The following is a 22,924-nucleotide window of genomic DNA, read 5'->3' as shown; positions in this document are numbered from 1 at the left end:
AAGATCCTTTTAGTGTGTGTCTCTCATGTACCCAACACTGTCCTGTGGGGGAAGCAGAAATATTGTAGAAGTGATCAACCTCCGAGTTAAAGGGATTACAATGAATCTGGGCAAATATAACATAATTAGTGGGGAGATATATTATTTCTCTTGCCCATTTTCCTTTTCAATCTGTATCTTTTTCACATTATTTTTAGAAGCATCATATATTAACATCTCATACTAAACATATAGACATTGTTTAAAATAGGAGATTTAAAAAAGGCAGTTATTACTACTATTGAGAATGAATATAAAAAGTTTCATGGAGGATATGGAATTTAACCTACTTCTTAATGAACATATGATTGAATATGTGATGAGGAAGAGGAAGGACACTCCAGACAGCAGAGTTCCAGAGCAAAGACACAAAAGTTGAATAAAGCCAATTGCATAGATAATACAAATGAAGCATTTTGTTTCTAGAAATCATTAAATAGATGGTAACTGCTATTATCCTAATTATTATTTTTTGTCATAGTTGCTTTGTGCTATCAAACTTTTTGAACTATGGAGTAGATATGGGCCATACCCTTGAGAAAGTTATATACTCACCAATCACTCCCTATGTACTCTTTGATACAGTGATTCTGGTCATTTTGCTTTTCCTCCCACAAGAAACTATGTTTTAGCTCTGGAAATTTTTGCTGTCCTGAAATTCTTTCTTAATCTCAGTGTCTTGGTTTGGGGGCTTCCTTCTTGTAGTAAGTAAAACCCACACCCCTTCTACAAAAAGCCTGTTCTGATCCCCTTTAATTGTACTGCCTAAACTTGGTTTTCTCCTACTTATCCTATATATAGATGGTTTCTACGTTGTTGCATTTTGTCTTCCTTAAACTGTGATCTTCTCAAGGTCAGGGATTCCTTTTTGTTTCTCTTTGTATTTAGCATTTAGCAAAGTACCTGACACATAATAGTCACTTATTAAGTGTTTTACAATCAATCAATAATAAATACTTACTGAATGCCTCCTACATACCAGGCACTGTGCTAAGGAGCTGAGGATATAAAAAGAGCCAAAGAACAATCCTTGTCCTTGAGGAGGACAACAGGTAACCAGTCAAACCAGTCATACAAAAAATTATATACAGGATAAATAGGAAAATATTAATAGAGGAAAGGCACTAGAATGAAGAAGGATTAGGGAAGACTTCCTAGAGAAGATAAGCTTTTAATTCACACTTAAAGGAAGCCAGGCAGGTCAGTAGTTGGAATGAAGGAGAACATCCCCACCATGAAGGACAGTCAGAGAAAATGTCTGGAACTGAAAGATGGAATGAGACTCTTGTGGAAATGCCAGGAAGCCAGTGTCACTATATTGAAGAGTATATGTGAAGGAGTAATGTGTAAGAGAAATGGAAAGTAGGAGGGGGCTACATTATGAAGGACCATTTTGTATTTGATCCTGGAAGCAAAAGGGAGCCCTTGGAGTTTGTTGAGTAAAGGATGGGAATGCGTGACAGAATCAGACCTGTACTTTAAGAAAAGTATTTTAGTGGCTGAACAGAGGATGGATTGGAGTGAGGAGATACCTGAGACAGGCACAATCACAAGCAGACTATTGCAATAATCCTAGCCCTAAGGGATAAAGCCTTGCTCTAGAAAGGCTAGAAAGATCAGAGGATAGAAAGGGCAGATCTGAGAAGTGGTGCTAAGGGGAGTTGATAGGCTTTAGCAGATTGGATAGGAGGAGGTGAGAGATACTGAAGAACCCAAAATGTCTCTTAGATTGCAAGTCTGAGAAACTAGGAAGGTTATGTTGCCATCTACAGTAACCGTGAAGTTGGGAGGTGGGGAGGATTGGAGAGAAAATGTAAAGAGTTGGATTTTGGACATATTATGTTTGAGACAGCTATTGAATATCCAATTCAATATGTTTTAAATGTAGTTGGAGGTGCAAGATTGGAGTTCAGCAGGAAGTTTGGAGCTGGATAGGTAGAATATTGGCATAGTGATGGTATTTAAATCCATCCATGGGTGCTGAGATCACCAATGAAGAGACAGGTAGGAAGAGATTTAAAGGAGCCATGAGGAAGAATTGTCAATAAGTGCATGATCCCTTTCTCCTGAAGACTTGTCTAGGCAACGCTGTCTCTTTTCTCTCTCTTCCCTTCCTTCTAAAATAGAATTAAAAAATTAAAAAAATATTAATAATATGTAAGTAGTTCTTGATCAATGACACATGTAAAACGCAATGGAATTGCTTGTTGGCTATGGGGGGTGAAGGAAACAACATTAATTAAAATAAATTAATTAAATAATAACTTTCAAATAAAAAATAAAATAATAAAATAAAATAGAATGCAAAGTTGGATCTCTTAGAATCTAATGTCAATACATCCCTTCTCCATGAATGTCTCCATGAATGTTCAGATAGATTGACGACTTCCAAAAAATTAGCCTTTAAGTTCCAAAGGGTAGTTTTACCCTCATGATCCTCCTTATACATATACATTTCTGGCAGCAACCCCTGTATCGTGGCTAGTATGTCTTCACCGCAGACATGGAAAGGAGAATAGGCATGAATGTGACACAACTGCTATCTAATCATAAACAATGCAGAGAAATACAGACACATTGCAATACAGGCAGGAATGAGGGCACAGGGCAATAGACCCCCCTGCCCACTCTGCAATCACTGGAGACAATGGCAGAACAATGAGGGTTAGGGATGATGGAGGCATAGCCTGGTTGTAGGTGCAGCTATAATTGCTTTTCATACCACCTCTCTCTGGGAGACCAATTATAAGATAGCCTCTAAAGGAACCAGCCTAGCAGAGATTGGGGCTGGAGAGCTTGCATATGAGACAGGCCCTACCCACTGGCATGCCTAGGGTGTTATTTTGCAGTATTATTTTGCAGCTATATGTTCAAATGACTTTGAGGTCCTTGTGTATGAATTTCTTCTACTTCCCTGGATTCTGTGCCTATATCTTGTGGTACTCCACAATTCCTGCCATTTTTGGCAGTCCCGTGAGATATGTAGTACAAACACTGTCCCCATTTGAAACAAATTGGGAAACTAAAACCCTGAGAGATTTGTCCATTCCATGAGCACCTAACTAAGGAGAACAAACACATGGCACATTCCTGAGCAAAGTGTGACTGTGACTCTGTGTGTGTGTGTGCATAGAAATATAGACTAAAGATAGATTGATCTCATTTTCATATATATTTTGAGAATATATCATATACATATATTTTAAAATATTAATTTTATATATACATACATGTATACATCTATGTATACATCCCCAATATACACACACTCTCCCTCTCCCTTCCCCCTTTCTCTCCCTTTCTCTTCCTTCCTCTCTTTCTCTCTATCTCTCTCTTTCTCTCTCTGTCTCTCTTTTTCTCTTTCTCTCTTTCTCTTTTTCTCTCTCTCTTTCTCTCCATCTCTCTTTTTCTTTCTCTTTCTTTCTCTCTCTGTCTCTCTCTTTTTTGTTCCTTTTCTCTCTCATTTTCTTTTTTTTAATTTGTTTAAATTAATTTATTTTTTTAATCCCTCTCTCATTTTCTGATAAACTGATGATTCCTCCTTCACCCACCCCATCTCCTATCTCTGTCCCTTGGCCATGCCTGGAATGCACCCCTGCTTCTGAAAATCTCTCAAAACTGCTCAGGTGACACCTTAAATTTAAGGCCTTTGCTAATTCTCCTGGGAGATAGTGCTTGCCTCACAATGAATTTACCTTGTTAGTTTTGTTTCTGTTTTGCATATGATTATTTATGTGTGTGCTGCCATGTTATCTCCCTCAGTAAAATGTAAGTGGCTTAAAGGTAGAGACAATTACATTTTTTGTTGTCTTTGTAATGCCAGTGTTCAGTGCACATAGCAGATACTTCATAAATACTGACTTTGTAGACATGCACGTCCATGTGTCCTGGGAAAAAAAAGCCTGCTTGGTGACTGTCTGTAGGCAAAGGGAAGGACATTGGGGACCAATTTCAATTCTAACAGGCATTTATAGCCTCTCCTACCCAAAGAGGATGGGTTGTGAGCTGGGAGAGACACAAAGATTTACTTGAACTTGGTCCTTAACTCTCACAACTCTCATAAACTCACAGGAGGCAACAGTCCATGCACAAGAATAAACTCCTACAAAATAATGTTTCCTAAGGACATCAGAGGTACAAACCAAATGCTATAGGAGATTCAAGGAGCAGAATTATTCTAGATGGAATAGATCAGGGGAAGCTTCCTGTAGGAGGTAACTTTTGAACTGGGGCTTAAGGATTACTAGACTTTCAGTAGGTATGGATTTCAGGGCAGGGGGTCAATCATCTTGAAATGACCATAAGCTTCTCAAATGGGGTCAGGTATGAAAATGATTACTTACTTCAAGTTAACAATAACCTACATTTACGTGGCATATTATGATTTGTAAAACACTTTCTCCGTGGCAGCCAATGAGGTAGGTAGTCCCAGTGTTATTCCCTTTTTAGCAATGGGGAAACTAAGGCTTTGAAGGGTTAAACAATGTGTACATCCATGATCACATCGCTAATGAGTAATTGCAGCAAGATAGGAACTAAAGTCTCCTGAATCCAGGTCCAGTAACTACATGGTCTCTCGGTTACTAGATTTTCTTATTTCTGAGACTTCCCCTCTTAAATGGAAGGGGTTTACAAGTTGACTGTCACTAGTGGAATCTGTAAATTAATCAGTGACTGTGGGTCATCCTAGAACAAGGGATTTAATCTATAGAACCCAGAGGCATGGTCAGAAAGCCCAGGACTGAAACTAGCCCTTGGGAATGCACCTGCCTAGTAAGTTCATCTACCATGAGGGGGGATTTGAGCTACTTACCACTCCAGCTGTTCCTTATATAAATGGAACCCAGAAGGTCCATCTGCTGCTCAGTATTCTTTCAGATGCATCCTGGATCAAATGATCCAGTTGAACAAATTCTATCCTTAGTTCGTGAGATGCTGGTGGTTTTGCTCTTCTAGGACGTTGTGTTTAGGAAACTAACTAAATCAACAAGGGAAAATACATGTACTCCCTCATTTTCCAACCGTTATGATGATTCATTTAGAGGCGTGTGTGCATCTTGCTGCTGAGCGAGTGCCTGTTAGGAGATATGAGATTCAGGTGTGCAATAGAAGTTTTTCAAGAGATGAGAGGACTGAGACTGTACTTTGTTCTTCTGTCCAGGAGAGGTGTACCTTCTGCGCATCATCCAGAGAGATAATTAAACATATGGACTCCCTGTCTCTCCACAGCTGGGGAAATGAGTTGTGTTCTCAGTTCCCAGCCTGAGGCACAAATCTAACTAAGTGTGATTTCTTTGACTGATGCTTTGTAATGTCTGGGTCAGAGTTTATGAATAATTGATATGAAAGCCACATGAGCTAAAGGATTGGCTGTCCAGGGTATGATATTCACAAGATCTGTCATGTGTCATGTGACGAATTAGGGTCTTATGATCCCCATGTTGCCCTATTCAGTTTCAGCTTCCCTTGTCATGAAATGGAATGTTCCTTCTTTGACCATTAACTCATTTAACAAGTATTTAAGATTTGGATCCATTAAGTATAGATATCAAGATATATAAGCCAAGGTCCCTGCCCTCAAAGATCTTAGAGCCTGTTGGGGAGACTAGAGAAAAATTAAATAACAATATCATGTACAATCCTTTTTTAATGACCTCCAAGCTTCTTCCTGAATCTACAGTCTGAAGCAACCATTGCTCTTGCAGTGATTCTATATGACTATGAATCATAAATTATCATATTAAAGTTACTGGTCACCCAAAAGGACAAAGAACGAGGCACATGAGAAAATGGGCTACCAACTACCTGTTGACAAGAGAGAATTATAGACTGGCATAAGTAAAAGATGAATCATTAGATTACAACAGCTGGAAATAGAGGTGATCATGTCCTTTTTGGAAGGCAAGGGATGAGCAAAGGATCACCCACATGTTTCATTTATACTCACAGTTAGGTTAAAATGACTAGTGGAGGGCTGCCAGCCTCCAGGATGGGCTTTTTGTGCAGGATATGGACATCATTTATACAGAGTAAGAATGAGAGTAATCACTTGTACTCTTTAGCTCTTTAAGTTTTCTTTGGATACCTCAAAACCACCACAAAAAAAACCTGAAGGGTAGTTGCTCTTATTCTCTCTTATAGCTGAGGAAACTGAGGCTGAGAAAGGCAAAGTGAATTAGCTCATTGGAGGGAAGGTCTACACTGATAAAATACACTATGGTATCATTGGGAGCTTATCAAGTGCAAGATAAGTATGATTGCAATAAATCCAAATCTGATATAGTCAGTGAACCCAGCTAGACTTGGGGTCACCCCCACTCAAGCAACAACTGTGTGGAGTAGCAAGAACTAAGACAAAGAACTTCCCAAACAAGAACAAAAAGCCAAAGGAAACCACAATGTTCTCCCTTTTTCCTTTATTTATGATATATATTATATCTGTATATATATGTATACATATATGTTATATATAAAAATATAGATATATATGGAGAGTGAGATCATTTCATCTATTATCTCTGTTCCATGTTTTGTCCTTCCAGCTCATCCCTCAAAACTCCCAGCTTAAATATCCCTAGCCCAGTGTAAAAACTCCTCCCAACCCAATAATCATTAAGGATCAGCTCTACCCCCGCTACATTCTTTTCCCCCTTTTTAAAGTTACATTTTTTAAATTAACAAACATTTATTTGACCCTCCAACTGAGACAACAACAGCATCACCAACACCAATACCATTTTGGCAGATAATGTATAGGCAAGTACAGCAAATTCCCACTTTGGCCAAGTCCAAAACCTTGTCTCATTTGCCTTATTTATAGCCCATTCCTTCTTTGTCAGTTAGTGAGCATTTTTCTTTACTGTGGGTCTGCTGGGATCATGGTTGGTCATTGTATTGATCAGAATTCTCCAGTCTTTCAAAGTTCTTTGTTTTTACATTGTTATGTATAAATTGTTCTCCTGGTTCTGCTCACTTCATCACTGCTCACACCATTATTTCATACCTGTCTCTCCAGGTTTCTCCACAGATTGATTCCTGGTTATCTAGGATTAGGGAGGACTGGCTTGATAAAAGGAGAAAGCAGCTTTGGAAAGGGGATTTTAATTAAAAAGAATGATGGCTACTGCTAAGAAATAAAAGGAGGTTAGAAGAAAGTGAATAATTTCTCCTTTCTTTATCAAGTCAGTCTTCCCTAATTCTAGGTAAGCAGAAATCAATCTCTGCAATATTGTCACATTTTCTATCAAGGAAGGTAACAAAAACAGGCTTCACAACTTCTCTTAAGTTGCCAGGTATGGGATTGAACTTTCTATTCTGGAATCTGAACTGATTCTTGTCCAAGAGTATCTGGCTCATCACCCCAGTCCTTGAGCCAATTTAACTCCTTCAATTCCATCATACTGAACCATACACGCATGAAGTATTACTGGCTTACAGTGGACACAGGGCTCCCTTTGGCCAAGCAGTTAATGAAGGCGTCCTGAAAGATGTAGGAATTGAGTTGGCCTTCAAGGATGGGTGGAGTAGAGAGATGTCAAAAGGACATTCTTCTGATAGGGGTAAGTGGGTGTGAAAGGCAATAGTGTGAAATGCTAACAGAGTATAAGAGACACCATGAATGTTGAGCCAATAATGGAAAACTTTAAGTGGTAGTTTAAGAAGTTTGGTCCTAGAAGCATTGATGGGGAGGGGGCATGAGGCTTGCAAGGAGGGCAGGGTTAGTTACAGAAATGTTTCAAGACTTTATTAATACATATTGATGTTTAGAAAATGAATACCAGCCTATGATTTAGGATTTCTATTCAGATGTTTTGAGATGAATAGGCAAATGTATGCTAAAGGTACGTGTCTGTAGATATGGTTATATAAGACAATGCAAAGAGCTTTCTTGTTTTAGGCTCCATTTATAGAAGGAGAGCCTGTCTTTTTTTAACTTCTTGTGACTGCCTATTACAGTTCTCCTGGGATCTTGAATAGTCCTACTAGTTTGAAAGCATCGGGAGAATCAGCTCTGTCCTGGCTTTTTTCACTTATTTACATGAGAGGTGTGATGTAAAAGACCTGAATTCAAATCATAAGACCATAGAAAATTCACTTAATCTTTCATCCTCAATTTCTTGGTCTATAAAGCATGAGGGAATGAATGAATGACTTCATTTATTAAATGCTTACAATGTAAACACTGTGCTAAGTACTAGAGATAGCAAACAGAAAAGTCAGACAGCCCCTGCACTCAAGGAATTCACATTTTAATGGGGGATATAATATATTTGGAAGGTTTCATTTGGAATTAACATGGAAAGGTCCCAACATAATAGAGTGCAGCAGCAAAGCAGGTAGGAAGCCATTTCTTCTTCTTTAATATCCTTTCCATAAAATCTTATCTGTCTATAATATTGACCCATTTCATAATGCTAAGGACTTTCCTGGCAAGAACCTTCTTTTCTTTTGGGTCTTCAGTGTCTGTGGCTGTATCACCTGGAGAAGCAGGGGCCAAACTGCTGGTTGCTACCAGAATGATGGTTGAGAGCATTGAGCTGGAAGCAGTAGCTCTTGGGTTCAGGGTCCTCGAGCTATCTCCATCAGAGTCTGAAGAGAAATGATAGTCCAGGGAATGGCAGCGTTTTGATTTGCATGGCACATACTATCTCCCATCCAGGATAATTTGTTCCTTTAGTTCAACTGGCTTCCCTTTGGTGGATAAGGATGACTGGCCACCTCTCCATGGAATTGCTTCCCTGGATGATGACTGTGGGGATAGGCTGACTGGTAGGGTTGAGAGGGGTGGGGGATAGTGTTATTTGCTTATCTGTCTCTTAGTCACAGTTGGTCAGCAATTGTTTTTGGTGGATGAGGAAGGCAGGGCTTCTCTCCTGTGTTTTCTCTCCTCACTTATATCTATAGGATCTAGGCTGAAAATAGGTCTAATGGGTATTATTCCTTTTAGTACTTAATTCACAAGGTCATTATGAGAGGAAAAGAAATGTCAAAAAAAGAACTTTGCAGACCTTAAAATACTATATATATATATATATATATATATATATATATAAAATACTATATATAATACTATATATATAACTATAACAATATTGTTGTTATAGTTAATATTGTTATAGTTATTATGTGATCTGGGATAAGTCATGCCAGTTTTTAGACCTCAGTTTCTCCATATCTGTCATGACAGGGTTGTACTAGAGGATATCTAGGATTCTCTTATATGCCTTTTCTCCTAAATCTAATATCTTTTACTCATTCTTCAATAATCTTAGCCTCTCTGCAGACTTTGACTTTGTCGATCACTATCTCCTCTTTGATCATCTCTTTCTTCTAGGTTGGGGGGGGAGCCATTCTCTCCTGGTTCTCCTCCTACCTCTCTAACTGCTCCTTGTCACTCCTTAACTGGATCTTCATCCAGATCATGTCCTCTAAATAGAGGGTCCTGCAGGATTCTGTATTGGATTATTTTCTCTTGCTATATTACTTCACTTAGTGATCTCATCAGCTTACATGGAGTAATTACCATTGCCATGCTGGTCATTCTCAGATCTACCTTTCTTGACCCAAACTCTCTGCCTACCTCTGATCTGCTTTTCAGACATATCCGCTTGGATATTCAGTAGTTATCTTAAACTCAACATATCACAAACTGAACTCATTATCTTTCCCCTGAGACCCTACCCCCTCCTTCCTTATTACTATCAAGGGTAATGCCATGTTCTCAGTCTCTCAGCCTTACAACCTTAACATCATCCTTTACTCTACCATCTCTCCCTCCCCCTATCCAATTTGTTGCCAAGGTTTATAGATTTCTCCATTGCAACAACATCTCTTAAATGTGTCCCCTTCTCTCTATTGACACTGCCATCACTCTGGAGAAAGCCCTCATCACCTCATGCCTGGATTACTGCAATAAGAGACTAGATCTTACCTGCCTCAGGTATCTCCTCACTTCAATCCATCTTCTGATTCAGGAACTAAAGCAATTTTCCTAAAGAACAAGTTAAATTATATCATTCCTTTACTCATAAACTCCAGTGGTTCCGTATCTCCTCCATTATTAAATGTAAAATTCTCTGCTTGTCATTCAAAGCCCTTCATAAGCTTAACCCCATTCCATCTTTCCAGCCTTCTTAAAACCTTACTCCCTGCCACTTATTCTTCAGTCCTTTAACTTTGACTTCCTTGCTGTTAAAGATTAAAATTCTCTGGAGTCTCTATACTAATTTACAATTGTTTGTTAAATAATGAAAAGTCAATCAGAGAAAGAAAAGGAACATGGTCACATGGCCAATTCTCCCTTCAAACACCTACCTTAGCTAACCTGAGTTTGCTGCTCACTTTTCTTACAAAATCTAGGATTCTCTTATATGGCCTTTTTCTCCAAATTCGATGTCCTTTAATCAGTCTTCAGTATCTTCTACCTCTCTGTAGTCTTTGACTGTGTTGGTCATTATTTCCTCCTTTCCAGGCTTTTTGGGGAGCCACCCCCTCCAGGTTCTTCTATCACTCTTTATTCACTGTTGCTGCTTGACCAAAAAAAAATTGAGAGCTTATTACTTATTATACCACCCCTTCTCAACATCACTTTTTCTGGGTCTCTCTGACTTGATCAGTTGGGTCAGAGACCAGGATTCCAAATACCAGGAGTCCTGTGGGACAAGAGAAAAGCTTTTTCCTCTGGCCTTCTCCCATGTATCCCCTTATCCAGATAAGCCTTAGGTCTTGTTTTTAATTCAATCAAAGTGGTGAAACCAAAATGGATTTTTCATATTCAAAGGTAAGAAGGGTACAGATTGATGTTAAATTCTCATACTGCTGTTCTACAAACAAGACACACTGTTTCTTGGCTCTGGGCATTTTCTTCCCCACCCCCACCCCCAACCTCTCCCTTCTCATCTCTGCCTCAGCTTCTGTTAAGTCCTAACTAAAATCCCATATTCTGCAGGAATCCTTTTCCAACTCCTATTAATTCTAGTCCTTTTCTTCTCTTAATTATTTCCTCCTTATATTATATATAGCTTATTTGTACATATTTATTTGCTTATCATCTCTTCCATTAGATTGTGAACTTTTGGGGAAGAAGATTATTTTTCGACTCTTTGAATCTTCACTTTGTATAATGGCTGATGCATTAGAGGTGCTTAATTAACATTTTTTGACTAACTGGCTGATTATATGGGCAGATTTTTTGTCATATGTGGAGGTCAGCAATCTCCATGACCTTTGCCCTTGACCGTGAATAAGAACTGAAGTATTTGCTTCTGAAAAATCTTTTCAATTGAAAGGTAACTGAGATGCTACCCAGTCTAAGCAAATAGTCACAGACTCCACTAGTTTGCTTTGACTATGTAACAATCCCCCAAGCCTTCCCAATAAATTTTCTCTTTCTTTTTTATCCAAGTCAGGCTCTAGGCAAGGAATTCAATTTAATATCTCTGCCAGCAGTCAAACTAGGATCTGATATAGAAAGGCAAATGGAAGGAGTAGAAACCAAAAAGCAGATAGGCTCTAGGTTTTTTTCTTGATAGGCAGATTCTCTCTGAGAGTGATGAGAGTACAGAGAAAGGAATGAAGGGGGAAATCCATCTTTTCAGGGAATCAAGTATAGCAACATCTTCTGTGGACATCGACAAGTCACAGATACCTTCTTTGAAGGAAAGGCAGAAATAGTAGCAGAGGCTAGCTCCTTGGGGGTTGTGATTGTCATTGCCCATCTCTCTTTCTTTGCTCTGCTTTCCTTGACAAATGAAGAGATGATTAGATCAAGGATTCATTTGTATAGTGACATTGATGCTCTGACTAGTGTCCTTAGAATCTGATCAGATAGAATGATCTCAACCAGTAAGTTATAGAGGAATCAGTTGTACCTTCCTCAATGAGAGTGATTGGGAAACTGATATGAACTCATTGTGGTCATTCAACTTGAATACTTAGACAAGTCTAAAAAAACAGGGAATGTGAACTACCCATTTGAACTATGGTATTGTATGTTCTAATGTTAGAAGAAAATAACTGCAAACAATTGTTTGCTAGCCTTTGCAAAGGGAAGTGATGATGACTAAGAGACAGTGAATCTCATGCCTGGAAGAGATCTCGAAGAATATCAATTCCAAACTTATGGAATGCCAGTCTCTTTTAAAGTATACCTAAGAAGGGTCATTTAGCCTTGGTTTAAAGACTTAAATTAAAAATAAATAAATAAATCAGCTCATAGCAATAAGATGAGGAAAATGTGACTAGATAATGGTTCTTAGGGGAAAAAATTGAAACTTTCAATGGAATGGAAATACATTCCTTCCAGCAAAAACTATCCGACTTTTGTATATCTCTAAATATTAGGAAGATTTTTTGTTTGGTTGTTCCTTACATTGACACTAAATCTCCTTGCAACTTTCACCTGTGACTTCTACTTTTGCTCCCTGGAGCCAACCAGGGTATATCTAACCCTTGTCCACCTGACAGCCTTTAAAAACTTGAAGGCATCTATTATATCTTTAGTAACGTCAAAACGTGCCTGATTCCTCTAATCCTCATAGTTCTTGATATTAGGCCTTTTGCTGTTCTCATTGCTCTCCTTTGAATACTTTCCTCCTGATCAATATCATTCCTAAAAAGTGGTAACCAGAACAAAATGCATTGCTTTCAGAATGTTTCCTGGAGCAAAATTGAGTACAGATGGATTATTAATTATCTCCATAGCCCTAAAACTGGTCCCCTCTTCCTCCCTTTAGGATGCTTAAATTTATTTTTAACATTCATTTAAAAGATTGGCTTGCAAATTCCCTCTGTCTAACCTTTCCTTCCCCAACCCACTGAGAAGTCAAGCAATATACTATCAATTATACATGTGAAATAATATAAAGCATGTTTCCATGTTAGCTATATTAGAAAAAACTCAAATAAGAAATACAAAGAGTGAAAAAAGTGTGTTTCACTTGGCATTCAGAGTTCATCAGTTCTCTCTCTGGAAATGGATAGCATTTTTCATCATGGGTGCTTTAGAATTGTCTTGGATCACTGTCCTATTCAGAATAACTAAGCCTATCATAGTTGATCATCCTTATACTATAGCTGTTACAAAATTCTCCTAGTTCTGCTCAGTTCACTTTTTCTCAGTTCATATATGTCTTCCTCAGTAAAAACTGTCTTCCTCAGTAAAAACAACCTTTCTTAATGGGTCCTAAGATGACAGTTTTTATTTATTACATCACTCATTTGATTTGACTTATATATTGAATTTGCATTCCTTCTAAATTTCCATTTCTTTCCCCCAGGAACCATTATCTAGCCACACCTTCTTCATCTTATTGCTATGAACGGATTTATTTTTAATTCAAGTATATGATTGCACATTGATATTTATTAAATTTCATCCTATTAGATTCAGCACAACATTCTTGCCTGTTGTGATTTTTTTTTTATCTTGGCTATGGAATGAAACATGCTGTCCTGCCTAGCTATTGACATTTAGAGGGAGAAGAGTCAGTTAAATGGTGTAGCATAGCCAGGGAAGGCTTCCTAGAGCTGATGGAACTTAAACTAGTCCTTCAAGAATAGAAGGATTTTGAATCTCTTGACTATTACTAGTTGAGACTAGATGGCATCAATATGTCAGGATGTAAAGAAACAATCTGATGGAGTGACTCCTGTTGTAGGAAACACATTTGACCATGACTAGATAATGATTATTTACTCTCTTGGCTCAAAGATTGATGCAGTTCTCTGAGAATAGCACCATTCCTGGAGATAGAAAACCTGTACGCATGTCCTAATTTTGAGATTTATTGGCTGTGTGACCATAATTAATCTCATGATCTTAGAATAATAGAATCATTTGGTTTCTCAAATGTTCAGTTTCCTCCTTGGTAAAATGGAAATAATGATACTTGCCTTAGCTATCTCATAAGATTGTTGTTGGTAAAATTGTTTGTAAACTTTGATAGATCATTGTGAAATACTCTTGTGTTAATAGATGCTTTTCAAATGTTTACTATGTACAATGTCTGATGGTAGGCATCTGATATTAAAATTGGCTTCTCTGGATCAGTTGGGAGTTATGGTTATTCTATATGAAATCTATTTTTAAACAGTATCTTAATGTTCTGGAAGGAACATTTCCAAAGCAGTTAAATCAATTTTTGGTATTCATTGCCTCCCTTTTCCCCACCCCACTTTATGTTTTGCAGCTTTATAGCTCCATGGATTTTGGGAGAAGATGGCAACTGATGCATGAGCATATTACCCCCAACCGGTTTTATTGGTAAGTTTTTAGTCTCTTTGATATTCATTCATTGACTTTAATGTTTATTGACCCTTTATTCTATGCAAAAGACTATTCTTGTGCTGGAGGGTAATATGAAGATAAAGAAGCTATGTTTTCTGGGCAGATAAGTGGCTCAGTGGATTGAGAGCCAGGGCTGGAGATGGGAGGTCCTGGGTTCAAATCCGCCATCAGGCACTTCCTAGTTTTGTCTCCCTGGACAAGTCACTTAACCCTCATTGCCTAACCCTTGCCACTCTTTTACCTTAGAACCAATAAACAGTATTGATTCTGAAACGGAAAGTAAGCCTTTATTTATTAAAAAAAAGAATAATTTACCTTTTACAACTTATATGAAGTGTTCACATGTATACATAGATATGTTCAGTATTATTAGTTTTATATTGCCACAACTTTAGCATGTACTTTGAATTACTAATAATTATAGCTTTTTAAAAAAGCTATCTCAGTGAGTATAATTCTTTCATTTCCCTAAGATCAGATAGGGACAGTGAATTGCCTAAAATCATAAATGTTTTAAGTAGCAGAAATATGATTTCTGATCTAGGTTTTTGATCTCCAAACCCAATATTCTTTCCACTACACTTTTGACTCATTCCAACTGTTAGCTAAATTAATGGGTGATAAGAAGCAACAACTGTAGAGAGCATTAGAGTTTAGTGGGAATGGGAAGGTATGGATGAGGTTAAGAGCTTATGCTAAAGGTGGTTAGGTGGCTGAATGGATAGAGTGTCATGCCTAGAGAAAAGAGGTCCTGGGTTCAAATTTGGTTTCAGATATTTCTTAGCTGTGTGATCCTGGGGAAGTCACTTAACCCCAATTGCTTAGCCCTTACTGCTCTTCTGCGTTAGAATCCATACTTAGTTAATGATTCTATGACAGAAGGTAAGGTTTGGGAGAGAAAAAAGAGTTTATGCTATACTTACCCTTTTTGTTAGATGTTCTAGTAGTATTAAGGTACAGTGGAAAGAACATTAACTTGGATTTTAATTCAAAAGACTTGGATTCTAGTCCCAGCTCTGCTATTAGTGAGTAAGAAACCTGAGTAAATTATTTACCTTTCTGGACCTCAGTTTTCTCTTTCATAAAATGAGGAAGCTTCACAAGATAATCCCATTTGTGTCTTCTAATACTTCATCATTTGTTGTATGCAGTGTAATGCTGTGAATTCCAGAATGGATGATTAAAAGAATTCATCAATACCCTGTGGTATAGATCCTTAAAGAGGTGAGCCAGAGATATTTGTCACTGTTTCCTACATAGTACAGCAATTTCACAGCCTTCCTTCCTTCCTTACAAATTATTATTTGTGTTAATCTGTAATAGATTGGCTCAGCCCCCTGTGACTATTTGAAATGAGGAATTATTAATAATGAGGGTTTCCTATAACTTTAATGCTTAGTTTGGAAGCAGAGAGAATAATGGATATAAAGTCCCAACCCCTTCCTTTCCCCAAAGATGGAGTATTCCTGGGCTTTGTGAGCCAAATCCACTACTTCTCCCTTTTAGGAAAAGTAGTCTTTAACAAACTGTGAGGAAATGGAAGTATTCTATGTATGATTCTGCAGAGCTCTGGCTATGTGACTTTGGTCAGCTATTTATCTGAAACAGGCCAATTTCTGTAAGGTCTGATGCTCAGGACTTCTGAATGAAAAACTATGATGAAAACCTATCTTTCAAACTATTAAGAAATTGAGGTGGCCAGCCATCCGGGGGAGCTAAATAGATGGAGAAAAGTAGCACAGTAGACTGGACAAGCTTTGTCATCAATTCTGAAAGAAATTAAATTAAATGGACTAAGAAGTACATTTCCCCTTTTTTGGATAAAAAGAGAGAGGAAAAAAAATTTTTCTGACCCAGAGGTTTTATCCCCTTCCTTTGTGAGAAAAAAAAGAATAAAGTCCTAAATCCTGCTCATCCTTGTTAAATTTATTCCAGATTCTCTTACTTTCCACTTTCTTTTTACCTGCCCCCATGGGGGAAAATAAAAGTTAGTGCCCATGATCACTCTCCAAGTAATAGCTAAAAGCCCCAGTTTGCAATTATCGCTCATCCTTTTCTGATGTAGAATTGCCTCAATTATTCTGTGTGTGTGTATGTATGTGTTTATTGTAAGAAGCATGAAGCAGTAACTCATTTCATAAGACACATTTTTTATCACTAAAATCAAGCGTACCCCAGTCCATCACCTATTTCCAATATGATAGAATGTCCAAGTCAGATATAGAGAGCAGGATGCAGAATGCTCTCAATTTTCAGGGAGCACAGTAATGGGAAAGAAGAGGGGATATATTTGTCATCTATATATGAAGAACAGCTCTGGAAGACATGTGCTTTCTTCCCCTGGGAAGACAATGGGTGGAGACTATGGCTGAAGGTTAGGAAAGTGTCCAACAATAGTAATAACACTAATGACAATGATGATAATAATACCTTACATTTGTACAGCCCTTTCTACTTTCCATAGCCCTCTAGCATCCATTATCTCATTTCATCCTCCTAGCTGTCCCATGAATAAGGTAGGGCAGGTATTATTATCCCCCATTATCCCTGTAAGTATGAAAACTCAGCTGAACCTGACATTTCTGCACACCCCTCCCCCAAATTCCAGATTCCACCGACAAGGCTAAACTAGTAGGAAATTTTCTCTGTGGACTATCTTAGCCACCAAACTCCATCCTATAAGAAGGAGCCATTGGCCAGATGTCCATCTCATACACCCTCTTCATGGGAAGCCCACTTCTTTCCTCTCCTTGTATATAGTCCAATTCTTATCTGTTATTATCAGGCTAGTGACAATAACTACCTCTTTGTCATTCTCCTTCCCCTCTGCTTTCACTTGCTATAAATTGTAGAGAATAGACAAAAATGGAATTGGTTTCCAAACCCTTTCCTCTTATCTTTCCTCTTCCCTCTGTGGGAAGTTCTGTTGTACAAAATTATGTTCTCTGGTATCCAGTCTAGCAAATGGTACACGATTTTCAAACCTTCCTTTGAGATAAGTTTCACAGTCCAGTGGGCTTTAGAGTAGTGAAATTTTTTTCATCTCCTCTGTAGGAATCCTTATTTTTGTTCACAGATTCTCCTCAATAGCTTCTCTCCACCTATGGTGTTACCTTCTTTGGAGGGCTTGAGGAATATTATCAAATCCCTAATTTAAATGATTTCCTATCTCATACCCCCCCCCCCGCAGCAAATATTTTCCCTCCTCACATCTTTTCAAATCTTTGCTCCTTGACAAATGTTGGCATTCCTACTTTTCCAATATCTGTCACAGTTGACCCCTGCTCTTCACTCACACATGTAACATCTTAATTCAAGCTCACATGACATCCAACCCCCCCCCCCAACTCTCCTTCTTACTTTAGTGAAAAAAAAGCCATTTGACATGAGCTACCTCTCACATTCTCACATGTATAAGGTGTTCACGGGGGATTATCACTTCTGATATGAGGGTTTGTCTAGGCTTTTTCAGGGATATTCATCCATCTTTGGGAATCTTCACCAAATTCTCATCTCTGACTCCAAACCTTGGTAAAAAATATATCCTCAGACAAGCTAAATCAGGAGTTTAGCGAAAGGTCTCAATCCCATCAGTGAGTTAGTGGCAGTTAAAAATCTGATATAGATTTTTCAGCATTAAGTCATTTTGTAGAAGGCATCTCAAATAGAGAAAGAAGAAAGAAAATGAAATATGACATGTTTTAGTCTTCATTCAGACTATATCAGTTCTTCCTCAGAATGCAGGTGGCATTTTCATCATGAGTCCTTTGTGATTGTTGTGAATCACTGTATTACTGAGAATAACTAGGTCATTCACATTTGTTCATCAAGAAATATCACTGTCAATGGGTACAGTGTTTTTCTGGTTTTGCTCACTTCATTTTGCATCTGTTCATATAAGTCCAGATTTTTCTGAAATCATTCTGATTTTTATTTCTTTTAGCATAATAGTATTCCATAACTATCATTTACCACAACTTGTTCAATCAGAGATAATATATTTTAAAATACTTTGCAAACTTCAAAGTATTATATTATTATAGTCTTTACTTTTACTGTTTTTATAGTGAAGGGGCTAGGCCAAATGGTCTCTAAAATCCATTCTTGCTCTGGCATTCTAGAATTCTAACAAAAAGTGTGTTCCTCCTTTCCCTTTCTCCTGCAAAGAGTCATTATCATCATTCACTTCTAGTGTTTAGGTATTTGAGAGCCTGCACATGTGGAGATCAGCCAAAACCAATGAGGTATTTCCTTAGGAGCTCTCTTTTCCACTCTCTCCTCTTGATATGTCTTGTAGTATTTTGAATGCATTGGCTTTCCAAACATGTTTTTTTAAATGTGCAGTATGGCATATGTAGGGGTGAGGGGGCTAAGTCTGCTTATGGAAGACTCCATGTCAGAATCCCTTTAGTAATTCTTGCCTCCAACTATTCTTATACCTTCCTTGTAATGGAGTGATGGTCATTCTTTGGGAAAAAAACATATTATATATATAAAATATATGAAATATATATTATATATATGGAGAAAGGGAAAGAAAGAACTAGAGAGAGAGAGAGAGAGAGAGAGAGAGAGAGAGAGAGAGAGAGAGAGAGAGAGAGAGAGAGAAGTGAGCTACTAAGAGGCAGACTGGCTTGAGATTGCTTCCTGGAAAATTAAGATCTTTTCAAACACAGTTAATGTTACTGGCTGAATTTTCTAAAGCTGCCTCCAAATTTGCATTTACAATTTTGCAAACACAGTCATTTGCAATCTCAAGTAATGGAATTTAGGCATCGACCTGATATGTGGGACCAGCTTGAGAGGCCCTCTGAAAAGCAGGGTGTACCACAAATAATATTTAATTTAGCTTTCCTTTACATTTTTAAAGTGGTGCAGCAATTTAAAAATACATTACATTCAAAGTAATACATGCGAGGTCAAGAGGGGAGGTTTGGAAGTACAGCCTAGAAGTAGAAATGGACTCTCCATCTCTGATGGCATGGATTTCTGTTGTAGCAAGCCAGTTGACATCTTTGCTTTGGAAGAACGTCTTAATGCTGTGTGCAAAGTATCCTCTACAGAGGCTAAATTGGGAAATCAGCAGGGAAAGAAGTATCTGGTTTGGAGAACAGAAAGAGCTGGGCACAAACAGAAATTACAGTTGGACAATGTGAAATTGGAGAGGACAGGATAATAATGTGACATAACTTAGGAATAGCTCTAGGCAGGAAAGCATAGGGAAACATTTGACTGAGGATAACAGAATTAGAATTGAAAGAGAGAGGCAACTAGGTGGTGCAGTGGATAGAGAGCCAGGCTTGGAGATGGGAAATCCTGGATTCAAATGTGACCTCAGATATTTCCTAGCTTGTGTGACCCTGAGCAAATCAGTTATTCCCATTTTTCTAGTCCTTGCTGCTCTTCTGCCTTAGAACTAACATCAATTCTAAGTTAGAAAATAAGTGTTAAAGGGAGCTTAAAAATCATGAACTATACCCTCTCCAAAGGTGGACACAGATTCTGGGAAAAATTGTATGAATTGTACAGGGTTTCATACTCAGGTATCCCTGACTTCAAGTCCATTACATTCTCCACTGTGCCTTACAGGGTTGGATTCCCAAGGAATGTAATTAAGTTTTAGCGATGAAACAGGAGAATTAAAAAGAGAAGCTCAGATATGCCTGGATATTTCCAGTTTGGGTTTTGGGTGGTAGAGTCCAGGAAGCATTTGTCTCCCAAGGTACAAGCTGAAATTCCCTTTCTATTTGCTCACTGGACTATTAGATCAACTATGGCATTTGAAGCTTTATTCCATGGATGATTATGAAGGGGAAATGAGAAATCTTTATTCTGCTCAGAGGCAGTAGGATCCCAATGATAATAAACTCTTCAAGACAGCAAATTAGATTGTTCTCACAGAGGGTGAGATTTGAACTACTTTATTGTAGTGGGAGGTCTGAGGTTAGAAAGCCCCCAGAATATAATATAACTTGTTTGGCTTCTGGAGTATTTCTGGAAGGGGACTGCTTATTCAGCACTTGCATATTAGATGGAAAGAAGGTGGTGAGGTGGGGGCAGGAGGGAGAATAAATTGAAGCTTATTGGTATTGGTCTCATTTTTCTTTTTATACTTCTTTAGAAACCAGGAGTAGGGACTATGAGAGTGGGTGGCCGAGTTAGGGAGATGGAAAGAGAGTTTTGTTTTCTAAATGAAGTCCATTTGAAGTGTCCTTTAGGGAGGCATTGGCACCAATGGAAAGAACACTGAATTTAGGGTCAGAAGACCTATATTAGAATTCTAGCTCTGACCCCCACCCTCTTGACTTCAAACTAGGCATAGATTCATTTTTCTCAACTTCAGTTTCTTCATCTATAAAATGAAGGTTTGGACAAAATGGCTTCTGACTTCATTTAGACCGGGATGACCAAGTCTAGATCTATGACCTTATGAGGTAAAAATGATTCTCAAGGACTGTAAGTTTTTCCATATTTGAAAAATGTTGGATTCTTTCCAATGAACACACAAATCCTCCTAGGACATACAGATGTTTTGGCTCCCATTCTTCAGTGAAAAAACATCCCAAAACAGGAACATGTCAAACCATAGGATTGTATCTCTAGAAATGGAAGGAACCACAGAGGTCACTTTAATACAACTCCATCATTTTACAGATAAGGAAACTGAGAATCAAAGAGAGTAAGAGTTAGTTCAACATCACACAGGTAATATCAGAAGTGAGATTTGCAAATCATGGTTCTCCATCTTCAAAGACAGTGATCTCTCCCTTTTATTGTACTACCTCTCCTAATGTTCACATTCACAGAAAGAAATACAACCACTAAAGTTTTCTCCAATGTGCCTGAATTACTTAGGGACAACTAGGAAGGAGAGGTAATAAAGTACCAGGCCTGGAATTCAGAATAGCTGAGTTAAAATTCAGCCCTAGACAGTTACTACCTTTGTGCCCTGGGCAAATCATTTAAACCTGTTTGCCTCTGTTTCCTCATTTGTAAAATACACCAAAGAAGAGAATAGCTAACCACTCAGTATCTTTGCCAAGTAAACCCCAAACAGGGGTCATGAAAAGTTGGGCATGCTGAAATGACTGAACAACTGAATTACTTGGTTAATAAGGATGTCTATTTGTTGGAAAATTGTCTCATTTTCAATGGAAATAAAAGTAAACCTGACTATTCTCAGATACTTAAAGTGAGCTCCTCAATAGATACATCATGAGGAGTGAGCTTTGGCAAGGCAGAATGAACTGGAAGAAGCAGATACTCTTCTTGACATTGTTGCAAAAACTCACTCTGGAACCCTTTGAAGGAAAACTATCTAATAGTTTTGAGGTAGAAGTGTTTCAGCTCTGTGTTTGCTAGTCCGTGATTTGTTCTAAACCTTCCCCATTCTGGTTCAGCATTCTTTACACAACAATGGGTTTGTTATTTTTTTTTTTCAAAATAGAGAATTCCCTTAGACAGTTTCCCTTTCTTTTCTATTCTGGACATAGTACTTTTGAGAGATCCTTGTGTGCTTTGAGTGAGAATGTGTGTATGTCTGTCAGAGACAACTAGCCAGAGACACAGAAGGAAAACTATCAGAGAGAGAAATCAACAGAGAACAGAGTGAATGCATGCATGAATCCTTGTCTAGTAAAGGATGTTGACTTTCTTCTGATACTGACTGCTTATAATCAGATAGTCAAATGTCAATTCCAGGGGTCATAGGTACTTCCCCCCCAGCCATGTCTTCAGGAACACATTTGCAGCACCAGACCTTCTTGCCCATGCCTGTTGATGTGTTCTCCCCAACTTTCAGAGTTGTCATATTCAGTCTCTTGCCATCCTTCACTCCATTCAGCTCTGAAATCAAGACATCAAATAACAGGAGTGGCACTGGGAGCAGAGACCTGAAGAGCTCACACTCCAGCTTTGCCCACTTAGCATTTCTGATAGATCTGGAGAGATGAAGCATTAAGCAAGTCAAACCCTGGAATGGCCCTGTCTATAAAACATTGGAGTATACCATAATTACAGAGTTGGCAGAACTGAACCCACTCATGGATTTTCAGTGGCACTCCATCTTTATTGGGAGGAAAACTAATCAGAGACATTTGGCTCTATATGAATATTTCCTTTTTTTCCCTTCATTTAAAAAAAACAAACATCAACAAAAGATTTACTACTAGAGATTAGAATCAATGATGTGTCTATTCTTATAGCTGTTTCAGCTTCTTCAAGAGATGGATTAGGAAAAGAAATTGTATATTATGGGACAGTTGATTTTTTTTTCTTTTTTATAAAGAGGCATCTGTGAAATAGTAGCCCAGTGACCAGAGAAACTTAGAGAAAATCACAACTTGGGGGCATGACCTTTAACTTCGGGTCAGAGTAAAAGAAGAAAATAATTAAAATATATATATATATATATATATATATATATATATATATAATAGCTACCATTTTACGTGGCACTGGCTAAAACTTTTGTACAAAAATTATTTCATGTGATTTTCACACCATCCCTAGGAAAGCATGTGCTATTATTGTCCTCATTTTACTGATGAGGAAATTGAAGTAAATGGAGATTAAGAGATTTGACCAGTATCACACAAC

At 38.0% G+C, this 22,924-nt stretch overlaps 1 protein-coding gene across 2 annotated transcripts in view; it reads left to right on the top strand.

The window, feature by feature from the left end:
• Positions 1-22,924, top strand: part of SORCS3 (sortilin related VPS10 domain containing receptor 3) — a 724,209-nt gene that overhangs the window by 439,123 nt on the left and 262,162 nt on the right. For both annotated transcript variants that reach the window (XM_007479197.2, XM_056804235.1), the window contains one exon: positions 14,229-14,302. In XM_007479197.2, the coding sequence (XP_007479259.2) occupies positions 14,229-14,302 (74 nt within the window). The remainder of the gene's footprint in view (positions 1-14,228; positions 14,303-22,924) is intronic.

This window comes from Monodelphis domestica, chromosome 1 (genome assembly GCF_027887165.1).
Source record: "Monodelphis domestica isolate mMonDom1 chromosome 1, mMonDom1.pri, whole genome shotgun sequence".
NCBI classification, from domain to species: domain Eukaryota; kingdom Metazoa; phylum Chordata; class Mammalia; order Didelphimorphia; family Didelphidae; genus Monodelphis; species Monodelphis domestica.
The sequence above is the reverse complement of the archived record's forward strand: the minus strand, read 5'-3'. Positions and strand labels throughout refer to the sequence as shown.